At 55.7% G+C, this 22236-nt stretch overlaps 4 protein-coding genes across 12 annotated transcripts; all 4 read left to right on the top strand.

The window, feature by feature from the left end:
* The first annotated feature begins 490 nt into the window (after nucleotides 1–490).
* Nucleotides 491–5865, top strand: scarb1 (scavenger receptor class B, member 1). Of its 3 annotated transcripts, none has more exons than XM_088392084.1 (13): nucleotides 491–652; nucleotides 2405–2565; nucleotides 2676–2817; nucleotides 2881–3084; nucleotides 3186–3281; nucleotides 3430–3545; nucleotides 3636–3802; nucleotides 3990–4108; nucleotides 4522–4595; nucleotides 4713–4764; nucleotides 4864–5013; nucleotides 5178–5241; nucleotides 5381–5865. In XM_088392084.1, the coding sequence occupies exons 1-13, from the start codon at nucleotides 533–535 to the stop codon at nucleotides 5422–5424; spliced, it is 1509 nt and encodes a 502-aa protein (XP_088248210.1). In that variant the 5' UTR covers nucleotides 491–532; the 3' UTR covers nucleotides 5425–5865. The 3 variants fall into 3 exon arrangements, with proteins under 3 accessions (XP_088248210.1, XP_088248211.1, XP_088248212.1); XM_088392085.1 differs by having other exon boundaries at nucleotides 493–652; nucleotides 5502–5865; XM_088392086.1 differs by lacking the exon at nucleotides 491–652 and adding an exon at nucleotides 1145–1531.
* A 146-nt stretch (nucleotides 5866–6011) lies between these two features.
* On the top strand, nucleotides 6012–16466 carry LOC148389154 (electrogenic sodium bicarbonate cotransporter 4-like). 6 transcript variants are annotated; one of them, XM_088392070.1, is made up of 24 exons: nucleotides 6012–7157; nucleotides 7461–7697; nucleotides 7772–8010; nucleotides 8194–8244; nucleotides 8690–8766; nucleotides 9182–9418; nucleotides 10876–11005; nucleotides 11102–11262; nucleotides 11365–11520; nucleotides 11607–11705; nucleotides 12149–12204; nucleotides 12440–12597; nucleotides 12940–13027; nucleotides 13122–13276; nucleotides 13367–13495; nucleotides 13562–13736; nucleotides 13806–13939; nucleotides 14147–14327; nucleotides 14398–14488; nucleotides 14697–14728; nucleotides 14808–14999; nucleotides 15478–15591; nucleotides 15981–16142; nucleotides 16284–16466. In XM_088392070.1, exons 3-24 carry the CDS (start codon nucleotides 7832–7834, stop codon nucleotides 16464–16466), a joined length of 2940 nt encoding a protein of 979 aa, XP_088248196.1. In that variant the 5' UTR covers nucleotides 6012–7157; nucleotides 7461–7697; nucleotides 7772–7831. The 6 variants fall into 6 exon arrangements, 4 of the variants coding, with proteins under 4 accessions (XP_088248196.1, XP_088248197.1, XP_088248200.1 ...); XM_088392071.1 differs by lacking the exon at nucleotides 16284–16466 and adding an exon at nucleotides 15833–15867 and having other exon boundaries at nucleotides 15981–16128; XR_015861714.1 differs by lacking the exons at nucleotides 15478–15591; nucleotides 16284–16466 and adding an exon at nucleotides 15759–15867 and having other exon boundaries at nucleotides 15981–16102.
* Nucleotides 16467–17197: 731 nt separating this feature from the next.
* On the top strand, nucleotides 17198–19227 carry LOC148389153 (uncharacterized). Its single transcript, XM_088392151.1, has 3 exons — nucleotides 17198–17421; nucleotides 17499–17653; nucleotides 17786–19227. Exons 1-3 carry the CDS (start codon nucleotides 17407–17409, stop codon nucleotides 17943–17945), a joined length of 330 nt encoding a protein of 109 aa, XP_088248277.1. The 5' UTR covers nucleotides 17198–17406; the 3' UTR covers nucleotides 17946–19227.
* Nucleotides 19228–19354: 127 nt separating this feature from the next.
* On the top strand, nucleotides 19355–22021 carry LOC148389152 (zinc metalloproteinase nas-4). 2 transcript variants are annotated; one of them, XM_088392130.1, is made up of 10 exons: nucleotides 19355–19494; nucleotides 19571–19603; nucleotides 19679–19732; nucleotides 20523–20566; nucleotides 20641–20710; nucleotides 20777–20891; nucleotides 20964–21136; nucleotides 21480–21561; nucleotides 21649–21770; nucleotides 21849–22021. In XM_088392130.1, exons 1-10 carry the CDS (start codon nucleotides 19443–19445, stop codon nucleotides 21989–21991), a joined length of 888 nt encoding a protein of 295 aa, XP_088248256.1. In that variant the 5' UTR covers nucleotides 19355–19442; the 3' UTR covers nucleotides 21992–22021. The 2 variants fall into 2 exon arrangements, with proteins under 2 accessions (XP_088248256.1, XP_088248255.1); XM_088392129.1 differs by having other exon boundaries at nucleotides 19361–19494; nucleotides 20482–20566.
* Nucleotides 22022–22236: the final 215 nt, after the last annotated feature.

Raw genomic sequence — 22236 nt, 5'->3', positions numbered from 1 at the left:
AAGAAAACCTTGCTTGCGAAGGCCTTTTCTCATGCAGCTGACTACAATGTGACTTCCTTCCTTCCTTCCAATCAGAGAAAAAGGGAAGACGACCGCTGCTTGTTTTTTTGTTTTTTTTTTTACTGCAGCGCATTTCACCACATGCTGCACGCGCATGCACGCGCGCACGGTATGCTGGTCGACGCGGTGGGTGCGAAAGGCCAGACGCGCGCCGCGCCGCCAGAAAGCGACCGCAGCGATTTGATTTCCAACGTTCAAGATAGAACGCACGCAATCTTTCGAATTACTGCGCTCGAGAAATAGCAATGAGCCGTTTTGGAAGCAAGGTTTCCTTTTTGAACGAGAGAATCTGGAAGACAAGTTGGAGGTGGCTTTCCCTCGCAGGATGTCGGGGGCGGGGCGCGTCCGGCCTGCCCGCCGCCCACCTGCCGCCCACGACGTCGTGCCTATAAAGATGACGGCCCGACGCCCGCCCGGACACCGTCTTCGTCCTCCGCCGCAACTATCTCCGGATCCATCGCTTCCCTCCGACATGGCCGTGGGCAAGTCCAAGGTGGCGTTGGGCTTCATGGCGGCCGGAATTCTCACCGCACTGTCCGGAGTTATTCTCATTTTTGTGGGCCGGGCCGTCATGAACGATCAGATCATCAAGGTATGCGTGCGAGGGTGCGTGCGTGCGTGCGTGCGTGCGTGCGTGCGGGAAGAAGCGAGGGGGGTAGAGAACCCCCCGCCCATCAGATTGGGTACGGCTGCTTGTAGGATCTCAAGGTTCGGGGTGCTGGCACGGCAAGTTTCGCTTCGTAGATTTAATTCCCACATTTGTGCAAGGGAAAGTTTACTAAAAGTCCAACTAAAGCGGAAAATCTGCAGCAAAAGAGGAATGGATCGGGTTTCTAAGGACGCCATTGAACTCGCTTTGAATCTATAGAACTTCTCTTCTTTGCCTTGAGTGTGATTATATCAAATACTTGTCCAAATAAAGACACTATAGCTCGAAAAATGTTGATTTAGAGGACAGCTCAAAGGTGCGCGCTTGCTCGTCACTCCACATTTCTGACTATACAATTCCAAGTGAGCGAGCGCATTGGTCCAATTAGCTTTTGGTCGGAGGAGACGCGGCTGCGCAGCGGGGTGAACTCCATTTCCCAGAATGCCGCGCGGGAAGGAGGGGCGGGCGCGGCCAACACGGCCCTGAGGTTGCAGCGGCCGGCCGGCTATAAATGAGATGGCGACGGACGAGCATCTCAAACTCGTTCGTACGAAAAGTGGCTGGTGGGAGGACTTGACGAGCACTCGAGACGAGCACTCGAGACGAGCTCCGCGCTCAAGCGCACGTTTCTTTGGCCGGCCCGCGAGGCTGCTAGCAGGCTAACAGTTAGCTTTAAGGAAAATAACAAGAGCAAGTGCGGGCATGGCGGCGTGCAAAAGCCAAGTGGCGGTGGGCTTCGTGGTCGCGGGGGTTCTCGCGCTGGTGTTTGGGACCATCCTGGCCATCGTGGGTCCGCTCATAATCGACCAGCAGATCGTCAAGGTGAGTCCCGCGTTCCCCACGGAAACGGAACGCCGCCCGCCCGCTCGCCGCAGAGGTGGAAAAGTCCGGCCGCCCTACGGCACGTGAACGCAACAAGTCAGTCCCAAGCTTCGGAGGGCTTCCGACGCGCAATTCGCCTCGACCTTTTTCTTTGCATTCCTTTCGACCGGATCAAGGTGCATTTGTCAGTGCGTAATCGTTCCACATTTAGCTTGAAATGCTCCCGTGCAAGCGATGATTAAAATCAAAAATGGACATCGGAATTGGATGCGATGCGATGTGTCAGTCAGCAAGAAATTTGTTTCTCTGCCGGTAGGGAGTAGTGGACAACGGCGCTCCACTGAATCATTTTGCTTTTGAAATAGACACTTGATGTCTTCAATGAACCGAAAGAAAACGCGTGCCATTTTATGCATATGCAAAATAAGTAAAGAAACAAGTCAAGGAACCTAGTCTCAAAGTCAACATTTGGGAAGCACAAAGAGCCATGGAGAATCCAAAACAAAAGGAAATGTTTTCTGAAAGAAAAGAGACTGCTTCGAAACTCTCATTGAAATTGATGGAAGAACTTTTGGTTATTTTGAAGAGACCCTTCACTTTATTTTCAGTCAATGTGCCACGTACCGCTGTAAGACGAAAGTCAAAGTCAAAGTCTCCTTTATTGCCCTACCCTAACCCTCTGGAGTTGTTTGCTTGCTTGCTTATCTCCCTCCGTTCATCATGTCCGATAAACTCATTTAGATTAGTTGCCGTAGTGGGTGTGTCTTGCTCGCCCCCCCCCCCCATATTGTGGCTCCGCTGCAAGGTCGCTGTCCCTGAGACTGCGACCGATCCAAAAGTGTACGTCAAACCCAAAGCGTGTGGTGGGCGCAGAACACGGTGATCGACCCGCAGAACCAGATGACGTACCGCATGTGGAAGGACATCCCGGTGCCGTTCTACATGTCCGTCTACTTCTTCCACGTCCTCAACCCCAAGGAGGTCCTGAACGGCGAGAAGCCCATGCTGGAGCAGCGAGGCCCTTACGTGTACAGGTCAGAGTGCCTACCGTTGTTTGTTTGTTTGTTTGTGTGTTTGTTTGCCCTAACCCTCCGACGTGACGCCACGGCCTGACCCCACGTCGACCCGTGACCTTGACACGCAGGAAGCGCTGCCAAAAGGACAACATCACGTTCCACGCCAACAACACGGTGACTTACCTAGAGTACCGGCGCTACTTCTTTGAGCCCGGCATGTCGGCCGGAAACGAGTCCGACGTGGTCACCATCCCCAACATGCTGGTGCTGGTAAGTGGCGCGTTGGAAGGGGCGTGGACCTGAGCCGGCTAACGCCCTGCCCGCCTCGTTCAGGGCGCGGCGGTGATGATGGAGAACCTCCCGTTTGCCTTGCGACTGATGATCAGCGCCACCTTCAAGTCGTTTAAGGAGGGCCCCTTCCTCACCAAGACGGTGGGCGAGCTCATGTGGGGCTACGACAGCGGCCTGGTGGACTTCCTCAACAAGTACCTGCCTGGGACGCTGCCCTCCTCCGGCAAGTTTGGACTCTTCAGCGAGGTGAGGTGCCACCGGCATGCGCGCGGAGGCCCGGCCCGGCCTGGCCCGGCTCGGCACCACTGACCGACGCTCCGCCCCGCCCCGCCCCTCCCGTTGTGCAGTTCAACAACTCCAACACGGGCCTGTTCACCGTTTTCACGGGTCAGGACGACATTGGCAACGTGCACAGGGTGGACTCCTGGAACGGCCTCACTGAGGTAAGGTCAAAAAAGAGCATCCTGGTGTCGGATCTTGCATTTCTTTCACCCGCGTGAAGCTTTCCAGCCTTGCGCTGGCTTCGAATACGTTTTGAACCGTCAGCCCGTGCAACAACAGTCACTCGCTGGCGTGTTTGTCTCTTGTCAGCTGAGCTACTGGCGGACACCTCAGTGCAACATGATCAACGGCACGGCGGGTCAGATGTGGCCGCCCTTCATGACCCGAGACTCCACGCTGGCCTTCTACAGCCCCGACGCGTGCAGGTTGCCGCCGCCTAACCCCAAACCCTTTTCAACCCCGTCGTGGGCTGGCTCCCAGCCCGCTTTTGGCCACGCTCCGCTTGTCGCCGGCAGGTCCATGGAGCTGGTGTACCAACGGGCGGGCAGCATGAAGGGCATCCCCTTGTACCGCTACGTGGCGCCCAAGACGCTCTTCGCCAACGGCAGCGACTACGCCCCCAACCAGGGATTCTGCCCTTGCCGCCAGTCGGGTCTGCTCAACGTCAGCAGCTGCCGCCACAGTCAGTAGTAGTTCTCGGGGGGGGGGTCGTTTGCCGGATGGCAATTTGAGAACCCAAAATGCAAATGAGCTGGGTTCTTTGCAGGATGGCTGGCGCAAATCAAAAAGTTACCATGACATACGCGAAAAGAGAAAGGCAGCAAACGTGACATTTTGACGCCGTCCGTCTCTTTGTCGGTTTTTCTCAGATTCTCCCGTCTTCATTTCGCATCCGCACTTCTTCAACGCCGACCCTGTCCTGCTGGACTTTGTGCACGGGCTCCAGCCCACCGAGGACCAGCACGGACTCTTCATAGACATCCACCCGGTGAGTTGTTATCTTTGCCCAGATAAACTTTAGGGGGGGGGGGGGGGCACGTGGCGGTGCAGACTTTGTGTTTAGTGTGGGCGTCGCTACTAAAGATAGTTTGGCGAAGGGGCGCAGGTCAAAGTTCACCAGCACCTTTCTGACAACAAGCACAATAAAAGCCGGCCGGCCGTGACTGTTGACCAAAGTGGCTGGCAGATAAGCTAATTGGATAACAGCGGACACGCTCGCTGACCATTTGAAGACGCCGCCCTCGTCCGTTGGGCGCGATTGGAGTGTGAAAACAGGAAGTGGCGATGGCGCGCCGGCGCAGGCCTTCCTCTCTTTGTATGCGCGGCTTTGCGGGTCTCGCGTGCCTCGTTAACGGCCGGCGGCTCGGCCCGCCCGCCGCTGTGCTTCTTTTGTCTTTGCAGCAAACGGGCGTCCCGCTCAACGTGTCCATCCGCCTGCAGCTCAACCTTTACGTCAAGCGAGTGTCAGGAATTACGTAGGCGCCTTCCCCGAGTGCTTTTCTTGTTCCTGTTTGCGAGCTGGCCGCAAAGCCTAACCCCGCCATTCTTCCTCTTCTTCTTCTTCTCTCCCGCCCGGCCGCCTCTCTTGGCAGCGAGACGGGCAAGATCCCTGAGACCGTCATGCCCATGATCTGGTTTGAGGAGGTGGGTGAGCCAGCGCGGAAAGGGCCACAGGAATCGCGGGCCCGCTTGATGCCGCTTCCCGGCCTTCTCACCCAAAGTTTGTGTGCTCGCCGTCCTTAGAGCGGCTACATGGACGGGGGCGTCCTGGACACCTTCCATACCAACCTGGTGGTGCTGCCCGCTGTCATGGAGGTCACGCAGTACGGCTTCATCACGCTCGGCCTGGTCACCGCCGCCGTCGCCGCCGTCGTCTGGCACAGGAGCCGCAAGGTAGGCCCGGCCGTCTGGCGCTTTGGGTGATGTGTGTGAGCATCGCACCGAGGCAGATTGTAGCCCCCCACCCCCGGTCCATCGTACGTCCTCCCCATTCCCCTAGCTGCACGAAGGTCCAGTCCCGTTTTTCCCATGTCTGAGACGCTGCGCTCGCTTTACAGGTGGCCTGCCAAGATCTGGCTCACGGCAATGGCGCCCCGCAGAAAAGCAAGCGGGGAGACTCAGGTGGGTACGCACGCACGCACGCACGCACGCACGCACACACACACACACGTAGGTTGGAGTTTGCGGCATGCGTTGCTGCTGCGCTTTGCGATGCCCGTGTCATCCCCTCCCCCTAACGCCAGCCACTGCAATCCCAAAGGGCTTCAAACGCACGTGTGGCGTATATGGGCAGAAGAAAACTAAATTGGATTCCGTCTGCTTTGGGAACGGAGATCCACCCCCCTCCCACCCCCTCACAGCCGCTGTGTTGTTTTTGATAGACGAGTGAAGCCGACGGCGGCAACGCGTTGAGAAGCGCCCGCCCAGCCCAGACGGCCGCTATGACCTGCACGCACGCACGCGCGCATGGCATTCACTTCCCGGCACCCTGACTGACGCCCGACCTTGTTTTGTCTCCGTGGGAACAAGCATAAATTGGAGCGGCCGATTGGGCGACGTTATCCTTTTTTTTATGGCGAGTGTTGAGACCGTGGTCACGGTGATGAAACGCAACCGCCTCACCTGCTCCTTTGACTTTTTGAAAGTTGTTTCCAGGGCCGGGGCCATGACATTTCCGGTTCCTTTTGTATGGATTACAGCACGCGCGTTTGTGCAACAATAAACGTCGTCGTGACGATGCTGCAAGTTGCCTTTATGATTTGTCAAATGTGCACAAGATGAAATTTGCCCTTGTTATCAGATACTGGCACAGCTTGTAACTCCGAGCCCATGAAAAACAAAGACTTGATGAAAGGTTCCTGTGCGTAATAACGTCAGGTGTGCCGCGTATCGTGACCAGAGCCGTTCCCCTTGCTTTCACAAGGTGGCGCTGTGTCGCACTCATCCCTCGACAAGGAAGGAACTACTACTCGTTTGCGGCTCATTAAGTATTCGATATATGACATCAGTCTTGCAAACACTTGTGTCGTTGGGCAGGAACCAATTTCTCGGTTTTGCCAAAGATACTTTTTTTTTTTTTTTTTAAATCGGGACTATCAGTCTGTCCACACGTGCGGGCGGATTCTTATTCTTCTGACTTACTCAAACACCTGAAGTGTTGGAAATGCAAACGAAAAGAAAAATGTTGCGTGAACTCCGAATTACAAGACAACAAATTGAAAATTGAAGTTGGCCAATTCAATTAAAGTATTCGCCCGAACACCCGAGATACTGACGCAGTAACGAAGGGAAGCATTCAGACCAGAACTGATTCCAATGGCCTCTTATTAACTAGACAATTCACGGGACACGAGGAGAAACTTTTTCATTTGAACCTGTCCGCTGCACTGCCACGTCGTTGTATTGACACAAAATGGCCGCCAGAGGTCGCAGCTGCACAATGGACATCCTCTTCAAAGTAAACAAAAACTACACAAATTCCAGAAAGAGTGATACCCCCTACCCCCGGAGAAAAGAAAAAAAAGTCAGCATCTTGCTGCACATGCGCAGAGAGCACAAGAACGTCGACCTTTTGTTTCCATTTGCTTTTATAGAAATATTTGTGAGTCGTTTCAAAATTCATTTTGAACACAGGCGTTAAATTTTTGATGGCTAAAAATCATTTGTAGGATTTCTCACATTGTAAAATCGATGAAAACATCCAGATAAAAACTTGTAAGACGTTCTTCTTTTGTTTGGGTGGTTTTGCAGGGAAAGAAATGTGGTAGGAAGTTCCGGTAAGAGACTTTCGGTCCAATGCTCCCATTGGTCCCGATCGGTTTGGCTTGACTGGGCGGAGGTTTTGAACAGTTTTGACCGCTCGCCGTCGTTGCTAACAAACGTAATAAGTTGCAGCATTGTTTTCAACTGGCTTTCCCAGACGAGGAAAAGGAGCGCCCAAAGATTCCAGCTTCCGGCCGGCCGTTTGAAAAACCCACCCGGACGTTGTCCTCGGGTGCTGAAGTAAACCCATCGGAGAAGACTCGCTGGGCGGCCGGGTGAGTGAGTGAGTGAGTGAGTGAGTGAGTGAGTGAGTGAGTGAGTGAGTGAGTGAGTGAGCGAGCGAGAAGCACAATGACGCGCTATTGTTTCAATGTGAGACCTCTAAAATGGTCCCAAGGTTCGCTGCAGTGTTTTGGATTTTATGGACAGTAACTAGCGTGTTTGTTAGTGGGCGATTAGGCTTTTTTTTTTTTTTTTTTTTTTTTTGTCTGGGCGTGACACACTTGCTTGTATTTGGAAAAATAAAATATTTTTCTAGTCAGCTGTGTGTTTTTTTTTTCCCCCCCTCCCCAAGCCAGCCACTTTCAACAGGGCGTGAAGAAATTCACCACACTCACCAAATATGTTTAGCGGGCCTTTGAAGTCGGCGAAACTAGAACTTGGAAGAATGGTTACAGTTGTGTGGCATGGAGTGACGCGAAGCTTGTTCCCGCGGCGGTTGGCCTGCTGCTGCTGCTGCTGCTGCTGCTGCTGCAAACGACAGACACGACTGCGCCCGCCTGGTTCAGGGTGTACCACCGCCCCGAAGACTGCTGGTGAGGATCTTGCGCTTCTGAAAATGTTTTGCAGGATGTTTGCGCTTGAACCCAAATCGTGTCCCTTGAAACAGCAGCGCAGGGGAAATCCTGTCAATCAATATGGCGTAGTTGAAAATGGAAAGTGCACGTCAATGAATGCCCTGGGGTGCGCGTGCCCACGCTCACACCTCGTCTCGTCAGTTTGTGAGTCGCGTCAGTTGTCGGCCGGCTGCTGTCGGCTGAGCACGCCATCGGGCCAGTCTGCTGCTGCTGCTCTTGTTTTGTTTGACGTCGCCGGATTTCCCACCTTTTCATTTCCACTCTTCCTCAGGTAAGCGCCGCTCGCTCACTTTGTTTCTTTTTGGCATTGCGGCAGCTGTATTATGTGTGTGTCACGACGACCCGCCGGCGGCCGCTTCGGACCCCACCTGCCGCGTCAGTGCAACGCCAACTTTCTTGAAGACTGTCTGCTTTTGACCTTTGGCCTTGTGTCTTTGGTGCATGTGCGTGACAGGGCCAAGAGCGTGGCGGTGAGCGGCGGAAGGTCAGCTGGCAGGAAATCAACGTAAGTTCAGCCTCGTCATGGAAACGTGACCTTCACGGTGGCTGACCGGGCTTCAGCGGCGGCTCAGCCATCCCGAATGACATCTATCGATTGCGCCCAAACAGGAAGTTGTGGCGGGGGGCCGCTTTCCGCCATCGCACCGACTCGTCACTGTTAAAGATGAACCGACATGGGTCGCATGTTTGATGTTAATCCTAATCGTACGACTCCGTGCCATTCATTTTTCAGCTACCCACCGCTCGTACCAAAGATTTAAAAAAAAAAAAAAAAAGCACCCGCTAGTCTATGGTGAAGAAACAACCGGGAGTAGGTGAACTCTATGATGACCATTTAAAAAAATTTAAAAAAGTACGATTGGAGTTGAGCAGTAGCAATGGTGGCGAGGGGTCGCGGGCGTCACATCGGCCCACTCATCCACCCGTTACGTGTCCAATTTGTTTTGCAGGATGGATCAGCACGAGTGGCGGCGCGCCAGAGACAGGGGTCACTGTCGCTACGACAACAACGACGACGGCGACGAGGGTGAGTAGGCGTGGCCGCAAGCTAAATTCAAATTGCGCAGATAGAATGCCGCTGTCGCGCAATATTGGATTCGTGTCACCGCCGTCATTAGACGCGACCGCCGCTGTCATTTAGCCAAACGCTCCGACGTGCGGAAAAGGCCGACGGCCCAAATTGATGTTTAAGGCAAGCAAAATATCGGACCGAGTTGGACCAGTCCTTCCCGGCAGCAGACGGCGGTATACTTTGACACGGTCGTTGCCTGCGTCAGATGCCAAGGCCTGCCTGCCTGCCTGCCGTTTTCCACATCCAAAGCAGGCCAGATAATAAAAGGTCAGCTCCACCGTTAGCATGGCGGCGGCGGCGGAGGCGTGTAAGACAGCTGGCCATTTTCCAGCCTCGGACAACCCCGCATTGACGTGTGTGGCGTGCGCAGACGTGGAGGCATCCTACTTGGGCAGTCCGGCTTCCCGCCGGCAGAAGCGACGTCGCCGGCGCTCATCTGAACGCCGGCACGATGGTGAGCACGCCGCACGCCGCTCTCACTACGAGCGACGCGCCTGCCAGGAGCACCGCCAGCACGCCCGGCCGGCCTTCTACCGGGACAGCGACAACGATGACGACCAAGGCCGCGACCGCCACGCTCAGATCGTGGAGCGCGCCGACCTCTCAGGTGAGCCGCCCGCCGACTTGGCTTTTGCTCCAAATTGTTGGCGAGAGGCCAGAGATTCTCCAAAGGCGTACGCAGGCTCTCCCTAGTGGCACGCAAAGAAAGCACCCAATTCAAGCCGCTGTCCGGCAGCGCTTTGGAACAACAGTTCAATCCATTGCGGCACCTTTGCTTATTTGGACGCAGCATGTTTGCTTTCAGAGAAAATCCCAGCAAATTGCTGCTCCGTCCGTCCGTCCGTCCGTCCGTCAAATGGATCTCACTCGTGGTGCGCAACAAATGGCACTTTGTCACCAAATTGTCCATTTGGGCAGCAGAAGGAAGGCTGGCCTCCCTCCGATGTCCCATCAGCTTGCCACATTCCGCCGCTCCGGGCCGCCCGACTGTCTCAGGCCGTAAGCCGATTAAAGACGTGCATGTGCGCCTGGGTCAGGTGCGTGCCTGCGTGCGAGAGGAGGAGGAGGAGGAGGAGGAGGAGGAGGAGGAGGAGGAGGAGGAGGAGAGTTCTTTGATGCATGTCAAGCGCCTGAGTGAAACTCGACGCGCTTTGGGTGGGTGGCTGGGGGCGGCAACCTCGTGAGGCGAGACGTGGCGGGCCGTGCTGTCATTGCTGTTGGCCCAGCCAAGTCTAGGCCGAGCGAGCAAGCGATCGAGCAGCGCGGGCTTCGGACAGACGCTCTCCCGTCATGGCTTGTTCCCGCCAGACGCTGGCGGGCCTTCCCACAGGTAACAGCGAGCGTGCCGGCCGTAAGTCACCAGGAAGGCCCGACTCTCTTTTGTTTGTAGATTGACACTGTCGACAAAGGCTCCCGACATCCACGACGGCTTTTGGCGATTATTAAATTGTCAAATCGATGATCGCCAATTGATGGACAACTAATCCACAAATGTTCGGGAGTTGCTCTCGCACAGCCTAATTGAACTGTCGTGCAACGGCGTGCGTGATGGGCACACGTGGCGAGCGCCTCCAGGCTCGCCGATCGTTGTCCATCGATCCGCAGAGACTAATTAGAGCAGCTCGTTAATGGCAGACTGTTCCCACCCGCCGGAAGAACGGAACAGATGGATGGATGGACGGATGGGACAGTGTAATCACCCTCTAACAAATATCATGTGAAACAGTCATATTCTTTGTTGCAGCAGTATCGTGCACTCGCTGTTGGAACCGAGAAAGAAAGAAAGAAAGAAAGAAAGAAAGAAAGAAAGAAAGAAAGAAAGAAAGAAAGAAAGAAAGAAAGAAAGAAAGAGACGGCGAGAAGTCCAAAGGTAGAAGTCAAAAGAGCGCCTGAGGGGTAGCGAGGCAAAGCGAGAGAGAACCAAAGGGCAATTGCGGCTCGTCCACTTTTGGGCTCATCTTTTGTCCTTTGCAAATGCGCAAAATTGAACGGAGCAGGCAGTTTAACTCAGCCGCTAGCTGAGTTCAGCCGCTAGCTTCCACACGCCTCTTTTATCGTCGGCAGTGTCGCCGGCGGCCGAGCGGCTTCGTCACATCCTGGGGGAGGACGACGGCACGCCCACGCCCACCATCTTCACTGAGATGGACACGCTGCAGCAGGAGGGCGGCGAGCTGGAGTGGAAGGAGTCGGCCAGGTGAGCGCCGCCGCTTTCTTCTGTCTTCTTCTGTCGCCTCAAGTGAGCTTCCGCTTCGCCACAGCCCCTTGTGTTTGGTGCCCTTGCGATCGACAGGTGGGTGAAGTTCGAGGAGAAAGTGGAGGAGGGCGGCGAGCGCTGGAGCAAACCGCACGTGTCCACGCTGACGCTGCACAGCCTCTTTGAGCTGCGCACGTGTCTGCAGACCGGCAGCATCCTCCTGGACCTGGAGGCCTTCTCCCTAGCGCAGATTGTCGGTAAGTCGCCGGGCGGAAGGAATGGCTTTCCCAGGGCCAAATGCGGCTTTTTGCCACTCTTTGTCATCGATGGCGTGACGTGTCGTCGTGGTGTCTCCGCAGACGAGATGGTGGAGCGGCAGATCGCCGACGGCCTGATCTCAGAGGAGGTGAAGGACAAGATCGTCTTTGTGCTGCTGCGTAAACACCGTCACCAGACCAAGAAGCCCATCCATCGCTCGCTGGCCGACATCGGGAAGTCGTCCGCCGCCGGCACCAGTAAGCCGGCGCAGCGCGCAAGCTCTGTGCTTGACCCTCTACGGGCTTCTAACGTGGTGCTGCTTGACCAATCTCTTCACCCCAAGACCGTAGTCCTCAGGCCAACCTGAGTCGCACCAGCTCGGCCGTCCGGCGCTCCACCGATGACCTGCCGACGCGACGCGCCGGCAGCCTGGGAGGCCTGCGTGAGTCACGTAGATAGATACGCATGCTCGCTAGCTCGCTGGCTTTAGCATCCCACGCAAGCACACCAACTCTTTGCTGAGAGCGCTTTTGTGTTGGCGGTCTTCGTGGTGCCTTTCGACGCCACGCTCCATTCTCTCTCAAATGATGTCGAGTTGACGCCAAGTGAAGGGAGCCTTTTTGCTGTCCTCTTTGATGTTTTTCTTGACATTCGGTATCGTCCGTCAAATACCCGTTTCTCTTTTCGCAAAGTTTATTGAAGCCACACATGGGCAAAGCAAAGATAGGAGGTGCTTTGCTAAAGTCTTTTTGGCGTGAAAAGGATTATGGAGGAATTTGGCCGGCGTCTCGAATCATTAAGAATGTAATCGGTGCGTGTCGACACACACAATGCTGTCTTTGTTGACGTTCAAATGAAGCTTGCGTGTTTGTGTGGCATTTGCAGATCACGCGCAGAGCCGCAGCATGAACGACATTTCGGAAACGCCCAGCTCCGACCAGGTGACTCGACGCGCCGTACGTTGTCTCGCTGTGGTCAAAGCCTCGAAGCGGGGCCTTTATCTCGGGTTGTGCGCGCGTGTGCGCAGACCTCGCGCTCTGCTTTCACCAAAGCAATTGTGTGAAAGGTTTGTGCGCACCCGTGAACGTCGAGAGCAGCGAGCGGCGAGGCCAAACGTGCTATTAGAGGTTGGGCGGCTCCTGCGTCGCTCAGCTCCGGCTTTTGCTCCTTGTGCAGATGAGGAACAAATTCATGAAGAAGATTCCCCGCGATGCCGAGGCGTCCAACGTGCTGATCGGCGAGGTGGATTTTCTGGACAAGCCTTTCGTGTCCTTTGTGCGCTTGGCTCAGGCCGCGACGCTGGGCGGCCTCACCGAAGTCCCGGTGCCCACCAGGTGGGTGACCACCGCCCGCCCGCCTGCCCGCCCGCTCAGAGCATCTATCCAGTCAAAGCCTGGCCCATAAAAATAGCCACTCAGATGGCATTTTGCAAATGACTTGCAGCCAGAGCAACCATGGGCCTCGAGCATCAGAAGCAGCATTGCCACACATTGGGGGCCCGGGACGCACAAAAGCACCCAGCTCTCGTTGCGCCAGCGTTGCCCTCTTAGGGCGGGTGGGCCGGGCCGAGCGACATGACCCCGCAGCTGGCTGGCTGGCTGGCTGGCTGGCTGGCTGGCTGGCTCACGCAAGCAAGTGCTACGTTGCCCTTTGTGAGCCGGACGCATCTTTTGCAGGTTCCTCTTCATCCTCCTGGGTCCTCCGGGCAAGACCAAGTCGTACAACGAGATCGGGCGCGCCATCGCCACGCTAATGGTGGACGAGGTAAATTGCTCCGCCATCCTCTCCCCCATCGTATTTGGCTGGGCTGGTCTGGTCTGGTCTGGTCTGAGCGAACGTGTCCCGGCGGCGCCTCCAGCTTTTCAGCGACGTAGCCTACAAAGCGCGGGAGCGCGAGGACCTTATCGCTGGCTTGGACGAGTTCCTGGATGAGGTCATTGTGCTGCCCCCGGGAGAATGGGACCCCAAAATCCGCATCGAACCCCCCAAGAAGGTTCCGTCGGCGGAGATGAGGCAGGAGATGACGGTCGCGCGCGCCCGCCGACGCCCGACGGGCACCCGAAGCCTCGCCTAACCCTCGTCCTGTCTTCGCTCCGCCTGCAGGAAGTCCGTGCTGAACTTGAACGAGCCGCCGGCTCAGACCAACGGCTCGGCCGGGGGGGCGGCCGGCGGTGACGACGAGCAACTTCCCGTCCAGCACGCGGTCGGCGAAGAGCTCAAGTTCACTGGCAGGTAAGAGCGGCGAGGGGGGGGCGGCGGGGGCCCGCCGGGCGCGAGCCTAACGCGGCCGGCTCGCAGGCTCGGCGGCGGCCTGTGGTTGGACGTGAAGAGGAAGACGCCGTGGTACTGCAGCGACATCTACGACGGCTTCCACATCCAGAGCGTCTCGGCCGTGCTCTTCATCTACTTGGGCTGCATCACCAACGCCATCACCTTCGGCGGCCTGCTGGGCGACGCCACCGACAACTACCAGGTGAAGGAAAAAGTTAGGCAAAAAGGAAAGGCCTGAAGGCACGCACGCTACGCCGTCTTCCGTCCTCAGGGCGTGATGGAGAGCTTCCTGGGGACGGCGTTGGCCGGAAGCGTCTTTTGTTTGTTCGGCGGGCAGCCGCTCATCATCCTCAGCTCCACCGGCCCCATTCTCATCTTTGAGAAGCTCCTCTACGAGTTCTGCAAGTAAGTGCCGAGGTGCAGACGCAGGCGAGCCAGCCAGGCGGGCCAGCCAGGCGGGCCGGCCAGCCAGCCAGGCAGGCGGGCCAGCCAGCCAGCCAGGCGAGCCAGCCAGGCAGGCGAGCCAGCCAGGCAGGCGAGCGAGCCAGCCAGCCAGGCGAGCCAGCCAACCAGCGAGAGAGCGGCGCCAGACCTTTGCGCCTTTGCCTGCAGAAACAACAGCGTGGACTACATGGAGCTGCGCCTGTGGATCGGGATCCACTCGTGCCTGCAGTGCTTGGTCTTGGTGTTGTCCGACGCCAGCTACATCATCCAGTACATGACCCGGTTCACAGAGGAAGGCTTCTCCAGCCTCATCTCCTTCATCTTCATCTCCGACGCCATCAAAAAGATGGTTTGATCGCTCTCCGCCATAATGTGAGCCGAGCGCGGGACATGATGTCAATGTGCCTGTGTGTGTGCAGGTGGGCGCCTTCAAGTATTACCCCATCAACCGCTCCTTCAAGCCCGACTATGCCACGTCCTACAAGTGCGACTGCGTGCCTCCAGACCAGGGTGAGTTCTCCTCCTGCAGGTCCCCAAAGCGCCGCTCGCTCTTCACGTTCATCTTTTGTGTTCCTCCCTGCTCGCTGGCGGCCACGTGCCCTGAACACGTGAGTACCAATGTCAGCGCCGCTCCCTCAGCGTCACTTTGCTTCTTTTGCAAGACCGGCCGTAAGGCGGCTCCTCTTTCTCCACGCAGATCTCGCCGGCGACATCTCAGCTCCTCTGGCCGACGACAACGCGTCGCTTCCGGTGAGTGAGCTCGTCGTCCTCGTCGGCGGCGCCCGCCAATGTCGCGTCTCGAGCCGCTGTCGCACGTGTGGCGCCGCAGTTCAACGCCAGCGATCTGGACTGGACTCGGCTGAGCAAGACGGAGTGCGTGGAGTACGGCGGCGCCCTGGTGGGCAAAGCGTGCAAGTACGTGCCCGATCTGGCCCTCATGTCCTTCATCCTCTTCTTCGGCACCTACTCCATGACCGTGGCGCTCAAGAAGTTCAAGTTCAGCCGCTACTTCCCCACCAAGGTGAGACGGGAATCCCATCTTCTTTGCCGACCGACCCGCACATCTCTCCAGCATGAACGGCTGAACGCACCGTGATGACGGACGGACGGACGCATCGTTTTCATGTCGTTGCACCAATAATGGCAAAGACATTTTGGAGAAAGCACAAGACTCGCTCACATTGTCCAAATGCGGTCCTGTTTTGCAAAAGTGAGGCTTTTTTTCCCTTCCAATCCGACAAGCGTACGACCTGGCTGCCGCTCGACGGTTCCGATTGCCGCGAAAGAGAATTTGACGCGTCACTTCAGTCAACCGATCGGCTTTTCACAATGGAATTGAGTGCGCAGCGCCGTCTTAGGCATTATGGCTCCAACGACATGAAGACGAGCGACCCAAAGTGGCAAAGCTACGGGAATGCACCGTGCGAGCGTAACCCGGCGACCGTCTCAGAGAGCACGCTGTCCCCGTGCCATGCCGTGACCCCGCCCCCTTTCCGCAGCTGCGTCAGCTGATCAGCGACTTTGCCATCGTCATCTCCATCCTTCTCTTCTGCGGACTGGACGCCTTTCTGGGCCTGGACACGGCCAAACTGCACATTCCCATGCACATCAAGGTCCTGGCACGTGACCCTTGCTTCCCTCGTAGCGTGTCCGTCCCTCCCTCCCTCCCTCCCTCTCTTTCTTTCTAGCGTAATCAGAGTCTTTGATCAGAGTGATTTTACTGACACATTTTTTGCCTTTCTCCCTCCTCTTCACTGTGTTTGTGCGTTGCTAAGCTAAGGAAGCTAATCAGTGATTTTGCCATCTTCATGTCAATCATGTCCTTTGTGGCTCTGGATATGTTGATGGGTTTAGACACGCCCAAACTGATCGTTCCCACTGAGTTGAAGGTACACTCACGCACGCACCCCGCCGCTCTGCTGGCACGCAACTTCAATTCCACTCTGCGAACTTGTCACAACGCTGTTCCCGAAAGGCTTCACGGTGCTTGCTTACTTTGCAGCCCACGCGCGCCGACCGTGGCTGGTTGGTGATGCCGTTCGGGAGGAATCCGTGGTGGTGGTACCTGGCCAGCTTCGTGCCGGCGCTGCTGGTCACCATCCTGATCTTCATGGACCAGCAGATCAGCGCCGTCATCGTCAACCGCAAGGAGAACAAACTCAAGGTCTGAAGGCCTTGGGGCTTCGCGGCAAGCGCTCTCTCTCTCTCTCTCTCTCTCTCTCTCTCTCTCTCTCTCTCTCTCTCTCTCTCTCTCTCTCTCTCTCTCTCTCTCTCTCTCTCTCTCAATCATCCTCCACCCCCACAGAAAGGTTGCGGGTACCACCTGGACCTGTTCTGGGTGGGCATCCTGATGGCCGTGTGCTCCTTCATGGGGCTGCCGTGGTACGTGGCCGCCACCGTGATCTCCATCGCGCACATAGACTCGCTCAAGATGGAGAGCGAGTCCAGCGCCCCCGGGGAGCAGCCCCAGTTCCTGGGGGTCCGGTAAGACATCGGCCCGCCCGCAGGTGTCGGCAGGCCACGTCTCCGCTTCCCCGTTAACTCGACCGCTCTCTTCCTTACCGCCAGCGAGCAGAGGCTGACCGGAACTCTGGTCTTTGTCCTCACGGGACTTTCTGTGTTCCTCGCCCCCGTCCTGCAGGTCAGTCTTGAGGGCCCATTGGCTCCGTTTCTGATTTCCTCCAGCCGGCCGGGCTCAATGATCCTCTGCTGCAAAGCGAGCCTCTTGCTCCCTTCACGCAATTTGCTTCACAGCATGCACGCTCTGCATTCTTGACGCCGATGTCTTATCTTAGCATAGCATGCTCACTATTCATCGACGTTAGCATGAGGCCAAGGTACGCTAACCACGCCAATTGTCACCTTGCAGTACATCCCCATGCCGGTGCTGTACGGCGTCTTCCTCTACATGGGCGTGGCTTCGCTCAGCGGGATCCAGGTCGGCAGCAGCGTTAGCTTTCAGCTAGCGCCGTGGCGGCTGTGTGTGTGTGTGTTTGTGTGTAATTGCCTTGCCTGCTTGCTTGCTCGCTTGCCCACCAGTTCTGGGAGCGCATCAAGTTGTACCTGATGCCGCCCAAGCACCAGCCGGACTTTGCCTTCCTGCGTCATGTCCCTCTGCGCCGAGTCCACCTTTTCACCCTGGTCCAGATCACCTGCCTGGCCATCCTCTGGGTCCTCAAGTCCACCTTCCTGGCCATCATCTTCCCCGTGATGGTGAGCTTGTGCACGGTTTACCTTCCGAGAGGTCGGGTCGGCGACAAACGGACGATCGCGCTCGCAAGTCGGCCGGAGGTGACGAGCCGCCCCTTTCACCGGCCGCTCGTTGCGCCCAAAGTGCAGCTCGCCGCGCGATCCCATATTTTGCCAGTAGTCTCCCTTAGCCAAAAGCAGCAGCAGCAGCAGCAGCAGCAGCAGCAGCACGGCCACCAATGAGCTTGCTCACGGTAGGTCCACTTGTTCCCTTGTGCAGATCCTGGGTCTGATGGTGGTGCGGAAGCTTCTGGATATGATGTTTTCCCAGCACGACCTGGCCTGGCTGGACGACCTCCTGCCCGACAAAGACAAGAAAAACGAAGATGACAAGAAAAAGAAGAAGAAGAAGAAGAAGAAAAGCGCCACCGAGGCGGAGAGTGACGAGGAGGTGAGCCAAAACGTCCTCGATGGAGCTTTTGACTGGTAAAGTATCTTCCGACGCCCTTGCCAGTCAAAACGCACCGACAGCTCCGCTCTACCCGTGCCAACGTAGGTCTACGGCCGGCGCTTTGATGCGACGTGACTCTCATGTGCCTTGTGTTCTTTGTCCTGCAGTGTTGCTAACGTTGCTGCCTGCAGGTTCTTCTTCCGCTTGCTTCTCCCTGAGCACAACGCCACGGCCTTTTGTCTGCGCTCGTGTCCCCAACGACAACAAGCGCGTCCGCGGCGACGTCCCGCGTTCACCCGAAAGCGGGCTTACACCACTTTAGGGTGATTTCTTTTTTGCTCGTTTGATGCGGGCGGGGCTTGGCTCAACTAAGCATTTTGACTCCTCCCATTCTATGTGACCACGCCTCCTGTGGTCCCCATGGAGCAACCTGGCCACGCCCACACTAATCGTCCCGCCCCCCCAACTCAACCAGTGAATCCCACCCGCTCATGTGTCGTATTACTCACAAATAAATTGTAAAAAAAACGTTGGTTTTATTTTGTTTGTTACACTTGTTACACTGCCGGTGGCTAGTGGCACTTGCTAACCATTTGGCGACACACATTTTTTTACACTGTCATATGCAGGAATCAAACTCCCAGTGCCGGCACACAAGACACTAAACCATGAGCCATGCCCTTAGCTCCACTGATTTGACCTCCTCAAATGAGCATTTAGACGACTCATGAGGATGGCAAAATCGGAGTCAGCGTAACACCGTGCCGTGCGTAGCGAGCGGCTCACTCGTCAGGACCCAATTAGGGGACAGCAAAAAACGTCTTGGAAAAAAAAAATCCCTGCCCACCCATCTCTCGAATGTCCAGTGGACAGACACAATGGGAAGGCGAGAAGCAGACGCGCAGCCACGGCCGGCCAGTTGGGCTCGCCGGCGGGCGCCGCACCTCGCCAGCGGCTTTTCAAACATGGGGATCATCGCCACATCTGCCTGTACAAAAATGCCACTTTTCCTTTCTTCCATTCAAACCTACTTTGGCTGTCATATTTGCCACTTTTTCTATCTTCCACTCAAATCTACTTTGTCTACTTTTCCATTTCTTTCCTTCATTCTTGCAATAAAGAACTAATTGGTTGTAAACATGTACCCGGTATGAGTCAAGCAAGCTAGGTATATGACCATTTAAAATTCCACGCAAATTGGCATCACATGGTTAACAGAAAGATGGCTTGCTCCATGTTCATTTGCCAAGCAAACTGCCTAGGAGCGATTAGCATCGATGTTGTGCAAACTCCGATGTCTGCTGCTTGAACACAAACGGGAATGGCGACTCACAAAGCGATCGATCGATCGATCGATCGATCGATCGCGCGTACAACAGCGCTCGGAGCCACTTTTGCTCGGGAACAGGGGACAAGGACTATTGCCGGGGGTTGGTTGGCTGGCTTGCTGGCGACCGTCTCTGCCTCCGCTTCTCGTAAAGCATAGGCTGTCAACGAGCTGTTCGTGGCACAAGATGGCACGCTCTATTTTAGGTCTATACCGTAACCAATTTTAGACGTCTAAATCAGATCTATATGAAACCGGACGTCTAACAGACGTCTATGGCTAATTAGCCATTCCAAATGCACGATTCCCGCTTCCGCCATCACTAATCAGGGCCTTTGTTTGGTTTCTTTTCGTTTCTTTTGACGGCTTGCAGTTCAATCTTCCACACAGCAGGGGGCAGGCGCTGCCCTCTACGGGGTTAATCAGCACAATTAGCTTATTTAAGGCGACGTCACCCAGGTGGAGGCATTGGTCGCTAATGAGCCAGCGTCGTCGCCATGTTGCTGCTTTTCGCTGCACTTTTCTGCTCGGCCAGCCTTCCGCGTGCGGGTAAACGTCGCAGACGGCGACTCGTTACGGAGCTTGTTGTCTGTACGGCTTTTTGATGGGACGTCTTTTGTTTCAGGCCGCTGCGTGCCGTTGCCGCTCCAGGACCCAGGTACTGTTTGTTAGCTTGTTAGCTTTGCTCAAGCGACATTGGCCAATGCAATGACCTGTCAATCATCCAACGCAGACGTCGTCGCCAAAGCGCTCGAGTACACCGAGAACAACCCGGAGACGCTCACAGGCCAGCACTTTTACCTTCTCTTCTTCTCTTAATGTCTAAGAGTAACTCGGGTGACCAGATTTGGGTTGGTGCTGTTGGTGTGCGCGACGACGACGACGGCGGCGGCGACAATCAAACAAATTCCCGGACGATTTTGAAATGCCCCCCAGACATCTCAAAAGTAGGACATGTCCGGGGAGAACGAAGACGTCTGGTCACCCTCCTTGCTATGTGCTAGAACTCCCTCTTTTAGTTACGTACTCAAACGTGACCGTCCGTGTTTAAGTGTGCGTTTGCTAGAGATGTTGGCGTGTGCGCGTTTAAGCGGTCCCAAAATGAGCCGCCTTGGCAATTCGACGTATGGGAAAGGGCTAGCTCATGATGGCGCTCGCTCGCTCCAAACGTCATGAATTTTTTTCCAGTTCACAAACGGGCTCGGATTTACATTGGTCTACCACCAACCCTAAAAATATCGCGTTCTTTTGGAAGCGCGAGCCAGTTGCGTTGCATTGCACCTTGACGTCATGTTAAACGAGGTAACTTGGCGCCCTCTGCCAACACTTGCTTGCACTTGTACGAGAAGAACGTTTGCAAGGCATCAAGTCCTTTAAATAGTAAATTGTGAAGAGCTCATTTCAGTGCATGCTGAACATAATTTTGTCATGTAGCTTAGCTCCAAAAACCGATGACTGGTCGACAGATCATATGGATGTTGAAAGAATCATAAAGTATGCAGTGATTACATTTTAATTAGATGTTGTGATTTAAAGAAAAAGCAAACAAAAGTGCTGTTGTGCAAACGTGTGGACAGGCTTGATGGATGATGCGGTGGCGGAAGGTGACATGCTTCTCCCAGTGAGTGTATTCCCAACTTCCCAGCGGCGTTTGAGCGCCGCCAAGGCCAACCGATCGACTGTTTTGCCTTGCAGGATTACAGAAACGCGGCCAACCGCCCGTGGCCTTCCAGACACATCCCGTACCGCATTGACTACGAGTTGGGTGAGAGCGAGTGCCGCCGCTGGCGCCGGCCCAGAAGCCTAATCACCAGGGCTGTCCGTCCCACAGGCTACCGCACCAACGACATTGACGCCGCACTAAGGATGGTCACTTTCCACACTTGCTTGTCCTTCCACCAGCGCACCAGCGAGGCAGACTACCTCTTCTTCAAAAGCGGCTTCGGGTGCGCCAAGTTTTTGTTTTTTTGTTTGTTCTGAGGATTAGCCATTGGGAAGTCTTTGCTGCCATGCCGCAGGTGCGCTTCCTACGTGGGCTTCATGGGCGGCAAGCAGGAAGTGCACGTGGGCGCCACCTGTAAGGTGGGCAACATCGTTCACGAGGTCCTCCACGCGCTGGGCTTCTTCCACGAACACACCAGGCTGGACCGTGGCAAATACATCAACATCCTGTCCGGCAACATCATGCAAGGTGGGCGACAAGGACCTTGCGTCCGACAGCGGGGTTTTGGACTCGGATGCTCTGTCAAATGAAATGAGATTGGGCTGTCGGCAATGAGAGGAAGCCGTCGGTGCCGATAGTTTGTTGAATTTACTCGGCCAGATGTTTGGCCCTCTCGTGTAGTTGCAAGTTAGACCTACGCTCGCCTGACGTCGTGGTGAAGGTAGGCTGTCAATTTTGAGCTCGCCAGAAAAACAGCCTGGCGTAGTCGCGGCGCCTCCAGCTGCCTTCGATCGGAGCTCTCCGTGCGCCATTGCGGCTTCACGTGCTCGTTTGTGGGACGTCGGCTCCAGCCTCTCTGTGTGTTTTCAAGGACATCATAAAAACTTCCAGATTCAGCCGGGAGAAACGTTCCAGCTTCCGTACGACCTGCCCTCCATAATGCATTACGGCAGGTAAGGCGGCAGTTGCCCTCGCTCGCTCGCTCGCTCGCTCGCTCGCTCAAATTAACATTGTGGCCGTTGAACGCATCGGGCACGCAGCAATTTTTTCTCAGCTAACGGGCAGCCTACCATCGTGGCCAAGGTGAGGGATGACAACATGGGCCAGCGCGTCGCCATGACGCACACTGACGTCCAAAGAGTTCGTCTGCTCTACAACTGCGGTGAGTCACTAATGTTGCTCAGCTTTCAGATTCTAGCCGGAAACGTGCCCTGACCTATTCATCTGCCGGCTTGATCAGACCGAGTGGGCAATGTGGCGGAGCCTACCCCAGCGCCTATTTTCAGTGCATACAGTTATGACTTCGTCGGCCTTCCCCGCAATACCACGCTGTCCTCGCTGCGTGGCGCCAGAAAGCGCAGCTCAACAGTCTCCGATGTCTAAATAAAATCTTTGCCCTTGTCCTTACTGTAACGGTGCCTTGCTTTGAGTTTACGTCAGTCAAGGATGAAGCACGGATGATGGGCTTCGGGGTGCTCGTCGAGTAAAGATGAAGTTCACTCATTTTCAAATCAATATGAATGTCGATCCACAGCAAATTATGCAATGAATTGCGCTTGGATTATTTTTGACCCAGAACTTTAAAGTGTGCGTGCGTGTCGATGTGTAACGCAACGACGGAAACGGCT

Source organism: Syngnathus floridae, chromosome 12 (genome assembly GCF_059516105.1).
Source record: "Syngnathus floridae isolate MCC-2025c chromosome 12, RoL_Sflo_1.0, whole genome shotgun sequence".
NCBI classification, from domain to species: domain Eukaryota; kingdom Metazoa; phylum Chordata; class Actinopteri; order Syngnathiformes; family Syngnathidae; genus Syngnathus; species Syngnathus floridae.
Note: the sequence above shows the minus strand (reverse complement) of the source record. Positions and strands in the feature narration are given on the sequence as shown.